The sequence below is a fragment of the Miscanthus floridulus genome, chromosome 4 (assembly GCF_019320115.1).
Source record: "Miscanthus floridulus cultivar M001 chromosome 4, ASM1932011v1, whole genome shotgun sequence".
NCBI classification, from domain to species: domain Eukaryota; kingdom Viridiplantae; phylum Streptophyta; class Magnoliopsida; order Poales; family Poaceae; genus Miscanthus; species Miscanthus floridulus.
Genome location: NC_089583.1, coordinates 71,281,671 through 71,294,962, shown reverse-complemented (window position 1 = coordinate 71,294,962; position 13,292 = coordinate 71,281,671). Strand labels below are relative to the sequence as shown.

The following is a 13,292-nucleotide window of genomic DNA, read 5'->3' as shown; positions in this document are numbered from 1 at the left end:
TTGCCGCTGTAAGGTTTTTGCACCTTAAAGCTTACAGGGGTAAGAAAACATGTAGGATGGCTAGAATGAATTCCTCTCCATTTGGTGTGAGGGCGGACATGGCTTGAGATGTTCACGACTTCCTTGCCTTGCGACAATGGCGTAGTGTGATCTTGATGTAGTGTTCGATGAATTCACTTGTTGATAGTTTGAATGAATGGCTCTATCCATGATTGAAGCCAAGGTGTTTGTTGAAATGCGTAGCCCGTCTGCTAGTTGCTAAAATTTGAGTGCAATACGTGGGATTCATAGCAAAGGTGCTAAGTTTTGGCCCGCTATAGCAAGGCATCACGTCCAGGGCAAGAAGGCCATCGTCTTGCTGCAATCTTTCACTGCATATCGTTAGTTATTCATGCTTCTTTTTATACATTGCTGGAACAAATTTCTATGCATTATTGGAGCACATTTCTATACATTATCAGAGCATATTTCTATACATTATTGTTGGCTACAGGTGATGTGGCATCACTATTTGCTGAAGATCTCCTGGTGGCCATGTACTGCCCTCTCGGCGGCATCTACAGCGACCGTGATGGCCCCTGCCTTCCACCCGGCGGTGCCCCCTGCCACGACGCCCCTCCCATCTCCCTCACCGATGGCGACAACGGCCCCTCCCCTTGTGGATCCAACCTCGCCTCTCGCCCACATTTCTATACATTATCAGAGCATATTTCTATACATTATTGTTGGCTACAGGTGATGTGGCATCACTATTTGCTGAATATCGCCTGGTGGCCATGTACTGCCCTCTCGGTGGCATCTACAGCTACCGCGATGGCCCCTGCCTTCCACCTGGCAGCACCCCCTACCACGACGCCCCTCCCCTCTCCCTCACCGATGGCGACAATGGCCCCTTACCCTTGCGGATCCAACCTCGCATCTCGCCTAGGTCACAGCAAGGTTTATGTTCATTTATTTTTTATTTCTATGCATCTTGAACCAACCATGTAAGCAAGCAACCATTGGTTTTGCATGAACAAGAATTTATGCGGTCAAGAGGAAGTAGTTGCTTCTTAAGCCATAGTTGCTATGCCATGTTTTAAATCGATTTGGTCGTAGCTTTGCAGGAACATGGGTTGCGGCAAATGAAGAGCTAGCAATGCAAGCAAGCATGGTTTCCTATGCAATATTGATGCGTCCATTTAGAGACAAATTATTTCTGTGCTTGCATACATAAGTTTTTATGCATAGCAATTATGATTTGGCAATTTGACTAAATAAAATATTTATTTATGATGGTCAGTGTAGGTTTCTAAAAATACTAGATAAATAATGATTCTTGCAGTTTATTTTCATGTACTTGGATTTTTTTTATTTCTATGCTTCTTAAGCCAACAGTGTAAGCAAGAAATCATCTAGAATTTCTATCCAATGATGGAGAACACTTTATGCATTGTTGGAACACAATTTTATACATTGTCGAAGTATATTTATATTTAATGTCGGAACACATTTCTATACATTGTATTAATAATTATCCATGCATTCTTAGAAGACTTCTATACATCACTGGATGACATTTCTATACTTTGATGTTATAGATTTCTATACAATTATCAATAATGACTCTTGTAGTTTGTTTTCATGTACTTTGATTGTATGATCAGTTGGTCACATCTAGCAAGCTTTAATTTTTTTCTAATTTTTTTGCCATGATTTTTGCATTAATGTAGCAAACATTAATTTCAGTAGGTTTTTGTGCCTACTAAAAGATGTTTATATGCCTTTCTTACCCCTATAAGGTTTTTAATTCTATTAAAACATTTTTCTATGTCTTTCTTTTGTCACTGTAAGGTTTCTGCGCCTACTAAATCATGTTTCTATATGCCTTTGTTGTGATGTAGGATGGCTGGAATGAATTCATCCATTTGGTGTGAGAGGTAAACGGTGGCTTGGACATAGGACATGGCTTGCGTCCACGACTTCCTTTGCTTGCGGCGGTGGTGTAGTGTGATCGTTATGTAGTTAATGGGTTGGGGTCGTTACGATGTTTATAATAATTGTTCCATCAAGTGGGAAGGGTTTTATGGGTTTCTATGCATTGTTCATCTATTAATTAAACACCCCTTAGTGGGTTATTATGCATGAAACACTTTTATATTTGATTCTAGCTGAATGGATTATTATGCACCAAACAATTGGTTTCTATGCATACAATAAAAATGGAGACGCAAACCAGCAGCGAAAGTAATTTGTCTTCATCCAACCACTATATTTTATGCAACATCGGCGCAACAAACTTTTTTGTGCACCTTGACCAGGGATTATATGCATGGCTTTTGTAAGTTTTCAACGCCTGCTCAAACAGTTTATATGCCTTTGTTGTGATGTAGGATGGTTGGAAGGATTCATCTCCAATTGTTGTGAGAGGTCAATGGTGGCTCAGACATAGGACATGACTTGCGACGTCCATGACTTCCTTGGCTTGTGGCAGTGGCATAGTGTGATCTTGATGTAGTTGATATGTTAATGTAAAAAGTTAGTTTTCCATGCTATGTTTATACGCTCGGATGACATGAGGAAAACTATTGGTTTCTATGTAACCTTAGTTGGGTTTCAATATTTTGTTGACTGAGTTTCTATGCATGTGAGTTGGGACCATTGGATAGTCCACACCTATAGTAGGAAGGATCTATGTGTTTCTATGCATTGTTTTTGTATTAAATAAACATCCTCTAGTGAAAAAGCATGGTGTGGGTTGGGGCCGTTACGATGTTTGTTATAATTGCCCCTTCCCATTGGTAGGGTTCTACAGGTTTCTATGCATTGTTCCGCTATTAATTAAATAGCCCAGAAAGAAGCATTGTGTGGGTTGGTGCAGTCAGGATTTTTGAAACAATAATACCCAGAGGGGAGATTTTGTGAGGGTTCTATGCATTGTTCCTATGTTAGTTATACATCCTCCAGTGGAAAGCATGGTGTGGGTGTGTGCAATCACGGTTTTCAAAAAAATAATACCCAGAGGAGAGGGTTTTGTGAGGGTTGTATGCATTGTCTCCCATGTTAATTACACACCCCATAGTGGGAAGCAAAATGTTGGTGGAGGCAATCACAATTGTGTCAGGTATAATGTCCATCTTGCGGAGAGATTTTTACGTAGTAACAAATTAATTTTTATTCATCCAACCACTAATTTATATGGGCGCCAAAAATTTTTCTGCGCATCTTAAACCATTAATTCTATGCATCCAATCGACCATCACATGCCACGATTCAAATTTCAAAATTCGGAGAAGACAAGATCGTCTCCAAGTTTTATGCTTACGATCTCCAAGTTCTATACATTATTCCCATGTTAATTATACACCCACATTAGTGGGAAGCATGATCTTGGTGGAGGCAATCACAGTTGTATCCAGTGGAATGTCCATCTTGCTGAGAGGTTTTTTACACAGTAACAAAATTAATTTTTATTCATCCAACCACATATTTCTATGCAACGTTGGTGCCAAAAACTTTTTACACACCTTGACAGTGATTATATGTATCCAATCGGCCATCACGTGCTATGATTCAAATTTTAAATTTTGGAAAACACGAGGTTGTCTCTATGTTTCTATGCTCTCGCTCACAAGATTCTATGCGTAGCCGGAAGTATAAATCTCTATATCCTAGTGCGCAAAATTATGAATTTTAAATTTTTTACAAAAATATATTTATAATGGATCTTGAATCATGCACAAAAATGTCAGGGGTTAATGGTGAAAACCGTTTTTGAATCGAATGCTTCGTTGAGAAATTATAATGGAAAAACGAAAAAGATTGGATTGGGTTGCATCCGTGCGTCAGCCTTGTCAGGTTGTGTCAGGTGGAACGTTCGGCTCGTGGAGAGGTTTACATGCGGTAACAAATTAATTTTTATATATCATCGCGACAAAAATCTTTCCACGCAGCTTGATCTGGAATTTTATGCATCTACTACCTACAAAATAATTTATTCTATAGCCACTTTGAGTTATGATAATTACTATGTTAATTTATGAGATTATAGTAACTCCTTACTAAGTGGTTTACTATAACATTATGGTAAATATCTCCATATGTTATAGTAACCCAACTATCGTAAATATGTATTAATATTATCGTAAATTAGTATATAAAATTATCGTAAATGGAGGTGGCTACAGAATAACTTATTTTATAGCTGGCTACTGAAAATACTTTCCCCTCTCTCTCTCTCTCTCTCTCTCTCTCTCTCTCTCTATATATATATATATATATATATATATATATATATATATATATATATATATATATATATATATATATATATATATATATATATAGAACTACTATCCTATAGCTGGCTATAGAATAACTTATTCTGTAGCCACTTTGAGTTATGATAATTACTATGTTAATTTACGAGATTATAGTAACTCCTTACTAAGTGGTTTAATATAACATTATGGTAAATATCCCCATGTGTTATAGTAACCCAACTATCGTAAATATGTATTGACATTATGGTAAATTAGTATATAAAATTATAGTAAATAGAGGTGGCTATAGAATAACTTATTTTGTAGCCGGCTACTGAATAGCCTCTCCCTATATATATATATATATATATATAAGCTGAAGTTAATGAATTCTCATTGTCTGTCTGTCTGTCCAGTACAAATCGCGAACAAACAACTATACGTACCGTCACTTAGCTTCTGTATGTAAGAATATAAAAGGAATTGAACAAATGGTTAGAAAGAATAGCTAGGTGTGTTGAGAAATAAGCATGCCCTAGCTAGACACCGTGTACGCATGCATTATTCTTGTTGTTGTGTTTGATGACGTCTTGTCTCGCCTTGGCGGCCACGGCCTTGGCCCAGAGCTTGAGCTTCTCCTTCACGTCCTCCTGGTGGCTCCGGCGCCGCTCCCCGCGCCCGAACGCCAGCACCATGTCCACCGGCACCACCGCGTCGATGAACGCCTCGAAGGCGCGCAGGTGCTCCGGCGGCGCGCCTGCTTGGTCGTCGTCGTCGTCGTCGTCGAAGGCGCAGTGCTGCGCCCGCCAGTCGGCGTCGGCCATTGCCAGCGCCTCAATGGACGGCCTTCCCATGCCCTTTTTCGCGATCGCGGTCGCCGTTGCTGCTGCTGCTTCTCGTCGACGTGATGACGTCGTCGTCGTCGTATTCGCACGTATCACACGATGATGTTCTGAGCGTACGGTGGTGTCGTGTAGTAGTAATAACAATGGTAGAGTACAACGACATGCCTGATTTGTGTATTTATAGTGATTGTTTGGGCTGTCAAATCAGAATCGCGATTTGACGTTAATATGAGATTACGGAGTCGGATTTAGTTTCTAGTCCTGACCTCATCACGGCCGGGAAGGAGGCTTCTTCTGGCGTACGCGTGGACCGGGAACTTTCGTTTCCAAATCGGGGCCGGATCGGAGTACGTACGGGTACGGGGTCGCCTCTCCGTTTCCGTCTGGCCGGCCGCGCGCCGCTTGCAGGGTCGTGGTTCATGTGACCTCTGACTGACACGTGACTAGCCTAGCCTGGTTCGTATTCGTACGTGCGTACGTCACGGTGGTGGAGTAGCGCACAGTCACGTCCACGTCGTCCGTGTGATGACTGATGAGCCTCATTCGGGTCCTGTACGGTGTGCTCCTACACGTACACGTACAGAACCTGATAGATCGTGTATAGTAGTTCTGTTCTCATCTCAGCTGTGACGTTCGTAATCATATACGCGCGTGTGCAAAACGTGACGTTCGTAATGATGTATACGCGGGGGCGGGCACCGGGCACACGAGCTGCTGTACATGCATGGCTTTTGGGTTTCAATGCACCGGACGGGGACGGCCTCCATCGGATCCGCTGCTGACTGGTCACGTACGTGTGAACACCACCTGGGTTTGACCGTTGATTCGGAGGATGCCAACTTGTAGTGTATACACTACGCTATAGGCAGTCATCCAAGTAATCTACGATTACTGCAGCTGGCTCGTGTTGTTGTGTGTGGTATATATTGAGCTCCTGGATACAGGCTGGAACCCTTTATTTCAACAAAAAAAAAAACATGTTGGAACATAGAAACAAATATTTTGCCAATGTATGTATAGCGTAAAAAATATTCATAGGCTTGTTTGAAACGCAGAAATTTCACAAAAATATTAGAGGAAATTTACAGACATCAGTTTAATTTTACATGAAAAAATTTGATGTCCAAACGGGCCCTAACCGTGTTCCCGAGAAGGCGTTGTCCGTCTAACGAGGCTTCCGAAAGGGATACTTTCTGTTCCAATCTTTCAAAGAGAAGGCGTTGTCCGTCTAAAGTGGTTTCTGAAAGAGAGAGTTTTTGGTTCCAACCTTTTCGGAAAGAGGTTGTAGATTACCGTAATAGATTTTCCAGATTGGATGATGATGCGTCTCCAACCTCCGAACTTCCTCCGCCTGACTGGGCCACTACTCCATCGATCACGAGTTGCCCGATTTAGTTTACCAATCCGCACGCTGTTGAGCTTAGACATAATCAGACCAAACATAACAACGTTCTCATCTGTTAAAAGTTCAAACGCATCTTCACATAGGAATAGGATACCAACAAGATTGATGTGGTAATGACGTAATGTATCTTTTTCGTGTTACATATTTCTACAGAAACAACGGGAATAGTTAGTAAAACACGCCTCTGCAGCGAGCAAAAAAAATATTGCAATTGTGCAGTTGCAGTCGATCACTTCCTTTAGTTTACACCCTACAGTATGATCTGACCGGTTTCCTCTTAAATATCTTCTCCACATAGCATTTACCAAGGCAGAACACTGGGCAGTCTGAACTACCTCAGTTCCACTGGCAATCAAGAACGAGAAGAGCAGTAGCAACTCGGTTACTCCTTGATGGCGTCTCCTAGCTCTTCTTTGGCCGTGCCAGTTTGTTCATCCTGAATTTCTTTGTATGTTCCAGTTTGCTCATCGTATGAATACCTGCGCACATTGTAGACATAAGCACAGAAAATAAAAAAACTTCTCTAACGAAAAAGCAGCAGCAAAGAACTAATACGCATGCAGGAACAATACAAAGTGCAAAACCGTGAGCCTCAGCCAGCTAAAAGGGATTAATGCTATTGCAATGCAAGTGATGTCCAGAGAATACATGGCAGCGCTCACTCTACTAACTAGGTCATCTAACCCAATGCCTACTAAAATTTCTTGTTGGAACAGTTGAAAAGAAACACATAGGAAGGCATAACAGGAACCCTTGTGTTAAAATGCTTCACAAGCAGTGGTCAGTGGTCACTGGCCACACAACCGAAAGGGTTTGCCAGTGAAAGGGGGTACTGGGATACAAATCCTAAGAATTTGTCAGGCAATCAACAATAAGTTCTGCTAATGAATGTTGGACTGCTACAGCCTACTATCATCTTGGCTCTCATCAAAGTTATAATCATGTTCTGCTGCAAATCAAAGTTAAGTAACCAACCTGAGAGCACTAAAGAACATATTTCTTCCTTGCACATAACTGGCAATGACACATTTTAGCTTTTTTTATAAAATAGTTGGTAAACAGCACATTGTCCACTGGACAGTTCATGTTGTAATTCACAGCTAAGTATACTAAAGAAAAAAGAAATCATGCAACCAAAACAACGTTGTATTCTAAAGAAATGATTGACACTGAAAAAGCAATAACTATTAAATGTAAATCAAGGATGAATTGGGGAAAAATTTACCAGGTTCCCGTAGATGCAGAACCATAATATCCAGAGTTAGGGTCATAGTAATAGCCTGTGCTGCTGCTATAGTAGTAACTGCATGGAAAAAGGAATAGAAATACACAATCAACACATGCAATCTGTATAGACATTAGAACAGTCAATGTGTCTGTTCTTTGTTTATTTTCAAAACAACCCGTAAAAATCTAGGAAAAGCAGCATAGAAACAACTATAGCCTACCCTGAAGAAGGATCATAGACATAGTCTGAGTCCACGCTTCCATTATCGGCTTCTGCAGGAAGAAGGAAAAAATATTTGTGAATAAAGAAAACACAACAGTTGCCAGAAAGAGGGGGAAATGTGCAACAGGTTTCCACAAAAGGGGAAAAAAAGAGCAGAGATGTGAACTTACTCTTCACATCTGAGGTTCCAGGATTCAAACCTGAACCTACAGTATTGGCATCATCGTTGTCATCATCACCAAACATGTCCAGGTTACTGTCATCATCGTTGATTGCAGCAGTGGCTGTAGATATATTGGCAGTTGAGGGACCAAGTTCCATTTCCAGTACAGATGATGGTTGGTCAATCTCCAGTACTGACGATGGTGTCTGGTTATATTTTGGGTCTTCAGAGACACCATCAACTTCTGGCAAACCAAGTCGAGCACGTGCCAAACGTTCATACCCAGCTGCAAAGGCAAAAGAGGGGGCAAAAGTCAGGCAAATTTCTTGAAATGACAATTTTAAGGAAATGACTAAGTAAGCAGTGAAGTAATGTAATGTGCATGCCTAGGTAGGTCAGGTTGATGTCTCAGGATAAACATCGATCAAGTTATGAATAGTGCCATAGTGGTGCTAACTTCAGGGATACATGAGTTCATGACAACATGCAATCAAGCGATGGTAGAGCACCTCATGCATTCAAAAAAGCAACAGAGTGACTCTGTTTCCATTGGGGGAAAAGGTAGAGATAACCTTGATAATGTAAAACCTATGTATTTTGCATTTTTTTACTCAAGTGATGCTAAGGAAACCAAAGACAGTGATCCTTTTGTGTGCAATCAGTTCACTCGGATGAAACAGTACCATTAAAATGAAATTAGGTGGTCATGAAATGGAATTTTCCATATGCTAGTAAGAAAACAACTAACCTGCCTCGCGTTCAAAGGTCTCACGATCATCTGAGTAAACATCTACACCAAAACATGCACAACAAGGAATAAGTCACATTGACACTGAAATGACAAATGTAAGGACAAAAAGAAATATCAAATAGTCAAATAAGAATTTCAAGAAATAAAAGCATACTATAGTCGCCATTCTCCATTAGCTTCATGGCAGCTTCAGTCAATTCATCAAATATACGTTTAGTCCCCTCAGCCATCTTTCCATGTTTATCCGTGGATGTACCCTTCAACCTTTTCAAAGCTTGCATTATCTGGCAGTTGTTGAAGAAAATATTTAAGATTAATGATCTGAATGTTGTAAGTTTAGATATTTGGATATATGGGAATCCATTGAGTAAATTAAGCATCATTCACTAGCTAAACCCAAACACAATAATAGTAAGTCAGTAAAGTTGACATAGGAACTAAATGCTATAAATTATTGAACGGTACAGGACAAGAAAGGGCTGCATAAAAATATGCAAATGATGCAACAAAAACACACCGTTTCTCCTGGTTCAAGCAAGTTTGCTATCTGCCTTTTTAGCCTCCCAATGTCATCGGAAGAGAGGTCCTCAAACTCTTCAACTTTCTCTTTGCCTTTGTTCTGAACCTTTGCAGCATACGTTGGGTCAACTTCCACACTGTCCAACCAGGCATCCTACAAGGCAAACGTGTTTGCGTCACCAATGGTAACTTCTTATACTATAATGTTAACGGTGCTAAACAGAAGATCTTCATTACCTTAATCTCATTGCCTCTTGCATACTCCACAAAGTTCCCATTCTCATCGAAATACCCTTCTTCCCTTTCTCGCTCCAAGTTAAACGGCTCTATCCGGATACCATCATCAACAAAGTTAACACCATGCTGTTGAGAATCAAAATACAGCTCAAATTTTGTACCTAGCATTCATTTGCTGTCAAACATTAATAAACAGGAAGAAGGACCATCCTGTTGAGAATCAAAATACAGCTCAAATTTGTCCTAGCATTCATTTGCTGTCAACATTAATAAACAGGAAAAAAGATGCAAGCGGAGAAGCAGGGCATACGTTGTAGCGGACTTCGAAGCCCTTGACGTCAGTGGCACCTCCCTTCGCGTCGTCGCCCTCCTTGAGCTGGCCGTGGCGCTGCCGCGCCCGCCGCTCCGCCGCAAGCTCCGGATTCAGCATGCTGTCGAGGTCCACGGCGTTGCCGGAGGGGCCTCCCTCCGCACCGGCGTCGCGGTACTTGGCCTTCTTCCCCTTAGGGAACCGCGGCTTGCGCTCCCTGCGAGCGCGGCGAGCGACACAAAATCAACATGAGCCCTGCTAGGGCGTGAGACCAAAACCCTAACCAGGGGAACTCGACGAGAGGGGAAAGGAAGGGAGAGAGGTCGGGCCGTCTTACCGGCCGGCATCGTCGTCGTCGCCTGCGGTGGCGGTGAGAGGGTGCTTGGTGCCACGCGACGGTTCCGTGGGCTCCATGGGTCGGCGGCGGCGGCGGCGGCGACGGAGGCGAACGGCGTGGCGTCAGCGAGGAGAACGTGGGAAGCAGGGAAGGAGACGAGACGAGACGAACCCAGCGAGGTACGGCATGTGTTTGGGGCTTTTCCGTGGATGCCAAAGGTGCTCTATTTTCTAAGACTGTCTCCAACGGATGAGGCAAAGAGCGACCCAAACGCAAAATGCGTAATGTACAGTGATTTGCGTTCCAAAAATACGCTCCAACAGCAGACGCAAACCAAGCAGGCATTTTGCGTACCAGGAGAGAGGGGAGGCAAAAAAGCATCCTCAGTCTCCACGACGCAAAACTGTAGCGAACGACGACGGCGAGGCGCGCCTGCACCTAGAAGCTCCGCGCGGGGAGGTTGCGTCCGCACCGTCGGTGGAGGTTGCCCTTGCTCACCGGTCCGCACTCGCCCCTGCTCGCCGGTCCGCGCCACCGGGCTGGCCTGGATCTCGCCAGACCGCGCCGCCGAGGTTGGCCTGGATCTCCTGCGCCGAGTCTCGGAGGTGGCCCACGCTGTCCGCCAGATTCTCCAGGAAGTCATGCACGGGGCCCGCCGCCATCGCCGGCCGCTACCCAGACCCCTTCTTCGCGCCCTTCGCGCCAGCGCCGGATCCACCGCACAGGCGGCCCACATACGCGGACGCGGCGCGCGCGTGGTCCGCGCTCACCGACAGCACGGCGCGCGCCAGCTCCGGCCAGGAACGCCCGCAGCGAGGAGGAGTAGGCCTAGACGAGCCATGATTGCTGAGCTGGTGCGGGTGTGCAGGGAGTGTGCAGTGCAGCGGGGGCAGGCAGCTCACAGAGTCACAGTGGAAAGTGCTGGCTGCTTCACTTGAATGAATGATTGAATGGGTATCCGGTTGGAGAAGGTGAGATCTGCGTCCGTGACATTTTTACTGTAGACAACCTATATTGTTGAATAGGTATTGTGTTTGGGTTGTGTTGGTTGGAGACAGTCTAAGTGGCAAAAAGTCTACTTAACCCTCACCTATCATACTTGGTCTATTTCACTTCCCAACTATAAAACCATCTGTTTTACCCCTGAACTATCTAAAACTGTCTGTTTCACCCCCTGGACGGTTTTTCAGCGACGGTTTTGCTACACTAACAGCGGTTGCTACGGTGGTTTGCTACAGTTTCCATAGTTTGAATTTCTTTTTTTTTTATTTATTTTCGGTGAATTTTTGAAAAATTATAGTAAATCATAGAAAAATCATAAAATAAAAAATCTAATTTTATTGGACTCCACATGAGTAGATCTACACAGTGAATATATAATACGGTATGCTTTAATATAAAATTTTTACTGTAGCCTTAGATTAATTAAAAAATCTAATTTTGTCTGTAATTAATTGGAATAATTCATAGCTGCAGCTTCTATGGTCCAATTGTGGTGAAATTTTTATGGTACGCTAATTATTGTATGCTTGAACTATAGTAAAATTTCCGTACTCATTGGACTATGTATAACTTAGTTATAGATAAATTCTAATTAATTACAGACAAAATTGGATTTTCCAATTAATCTAAAGCTACACAAAAAAATTTGTACTAAAGCATACCGTATTATATATTCACTGTGTAGATCTACTCATGTGGAGTCCAATAAAATTAGATTTTTTATTTTATGGTTTTTCTATGATTTACTATGATTTTTCAAAAATTCACCGAAAATAAATAAATAAGGAAATTCAAAACCACGGGCACTATAGCAAACCACCGGTACTGTAGCAAACTCGATGTTACTGTAGCACACCCGCCGCTGAAAACTGCCCAGGGAGTAAAACAGACGGTTTTAGATAGTTCAGGGGGTAAAACAGACGGTTTCATAGTTGGAGAGTGAAGTAGACCAAGTATGATAGGTAGAGGGTTAAGTAGACTTTTTCCTTTCTAAGTGCCATAGGGATCCAATGTCACGATGCTAAACTTTTTTTTCTCCACACCATTCTGTCCGCCTTGTGTTAGATTTTCATAGTTTAATAGCCTTGACATGTGGGCCCGACTAGGAAAAATATACAAAACGACTCCCTCTCTCCCAATCCCTCCCCACACACGTCTTCACACGCATCAATACAGCAAGAAACGACGGACACTGCGTTGAGAGCTTGTCACTGGTTTCCATCCTCTTCTCAACAGATCCATTGCTCCGTGATGATGTTGAGCGCAAAATCCTCGGTGCGACGGACCTCGCCACGGCGGCCACGCGAGCGACGACCGCATCGACCAAGCAGGCGGCGGCCTCAGACGCCATCGTCGTCATCACCAAGCCAGCATTTGTCGGAAAGGTATAGGGGCTCGCAGCCGCTGAAAGGTCCTAATGGCTAGAAGGAGGGGGTGAATAGCCTATTAAAAATTTCTACAACAACACTTAACAAACCGGTTAGATAATTATGAGGCGAAGCAAATGTTGCGCTAGCCTACTAAAATAGCAAGCCACCTACCACAATTCTAGTTTATATGGTTTCTATCCACACAATAGCTATGACACTACACTAAGTTAGTATGCTCTCAAAAGCTAACTAAAGAGCCATACTAACCAAACTAACAAGCTCTCACAACTAGCTACACTAAAGAGCTTGATAACTAGTTTACGGTAATATAATGAGAGTGAGCAAGAAGGTTATACCGCTGTGTCGAGGAAGGAGCCAATCAATCACAAGAATGAATAACAATGAAGACCAATCACCTCGGAATCAAATGATGAACACAATAATTTTTTACCGAGGTTCACTTGCTTGTAGGTAAGCTAGTCCTCATTGTGGCGATTCACTCACTTAGAGGTTCACGAACTAATTGGCATCACACGCTAAACCCCTCAATAGGGTGCCGCACAACCAACTCAAGATGAGGATCACACAAGCCACGAGCAATCCACTAGAGTATATTTTGGCTCTCTACCGGAGAAAGGTCAAGAACCCCTCACAATTACAAC

The 13,292-nt window shown here is 42.8% G+C and overlaps 2 protein-coding genes across 2 annotated transcripts; both read right to left on the bottom strand.

The window, feature by feature from the left end:
- Window positions 1–4,780: 4,780 nt before the first annotated feature.
- On the bottom strand, window positions 4,781–5,095 carry LOC136548626 (uncharacterized). Its single transcript, XM_066540086.1, has one exon. The coding sequence runs from the start codon at window positions 5,093–5,095 to the stop codon at window positions 4,781–4,783; it is 315 nt and encodes a 104-aa protein (XP_066396183.1).
- A 1,482-nt stretch (window positions 5,096–6,577) lies between these two features.
- On the bottom strand, window positions 6,578–10,467 carry LOC136551694 (uncharacterized). Its single transcript, XM_066543237.1, has 10 exons — window positions 10,259–10,467; window positions 9,922–10,138; window positions 9,612–9,737; window positions 9,373–9,528; window positions 9,010–9,139; window positions 8,853–8,894; window positions 8,112–8,390; window positions 7,940–7,991; window positions 7,717–7,794; window positions 6,578–6,970 (listed from the first exon to the last, which is right to left on the bottom strand). Exons 1-10 carry the CDS (start codon window positions 10,333–10,335, stop codon window positions 6,874–6,876), a joined length of 1,254 nt encoding a protein of 417 aa, XP_066399334.1. The 5' UTR covers window positions 10,336–10,467; the 3' UTR covers window positions 6,578–6,873.
- Window positions 10,468–13,292: the final 2,825 nt, after the last annotated feature.

Coding starts and splice junctions, on each gene's coding strand:
- LOC136548626 (XM_066540086.1), bottom strand. CDS start 5,095: ATGGGAAGGCCGTCCATTGAGGCGCTGGCAATGGCCGACGCCGACTGG.
- LOC136551694 (XM_066543237.1), bottom strand. CDS start 10,335: ATGGAGCCCACGGAACCGTCGCGTGGCACCAAGCACCCTCTCACCGCC. Junction 9,140..9,372: donor TGCTTGAACCAGGAGAAACG/GTGTGTTTTTGT, acceptor AACAACTGCCAG/ATAATGCAAGCTTTGAAAAG. Junction 7,795..7,939: donor GTCTATGATCCTTCTTCAGG/GTAGGCTATAGT, acceptor TTTTCCATGCAG/TTACTACTATAGCAGCAGCA.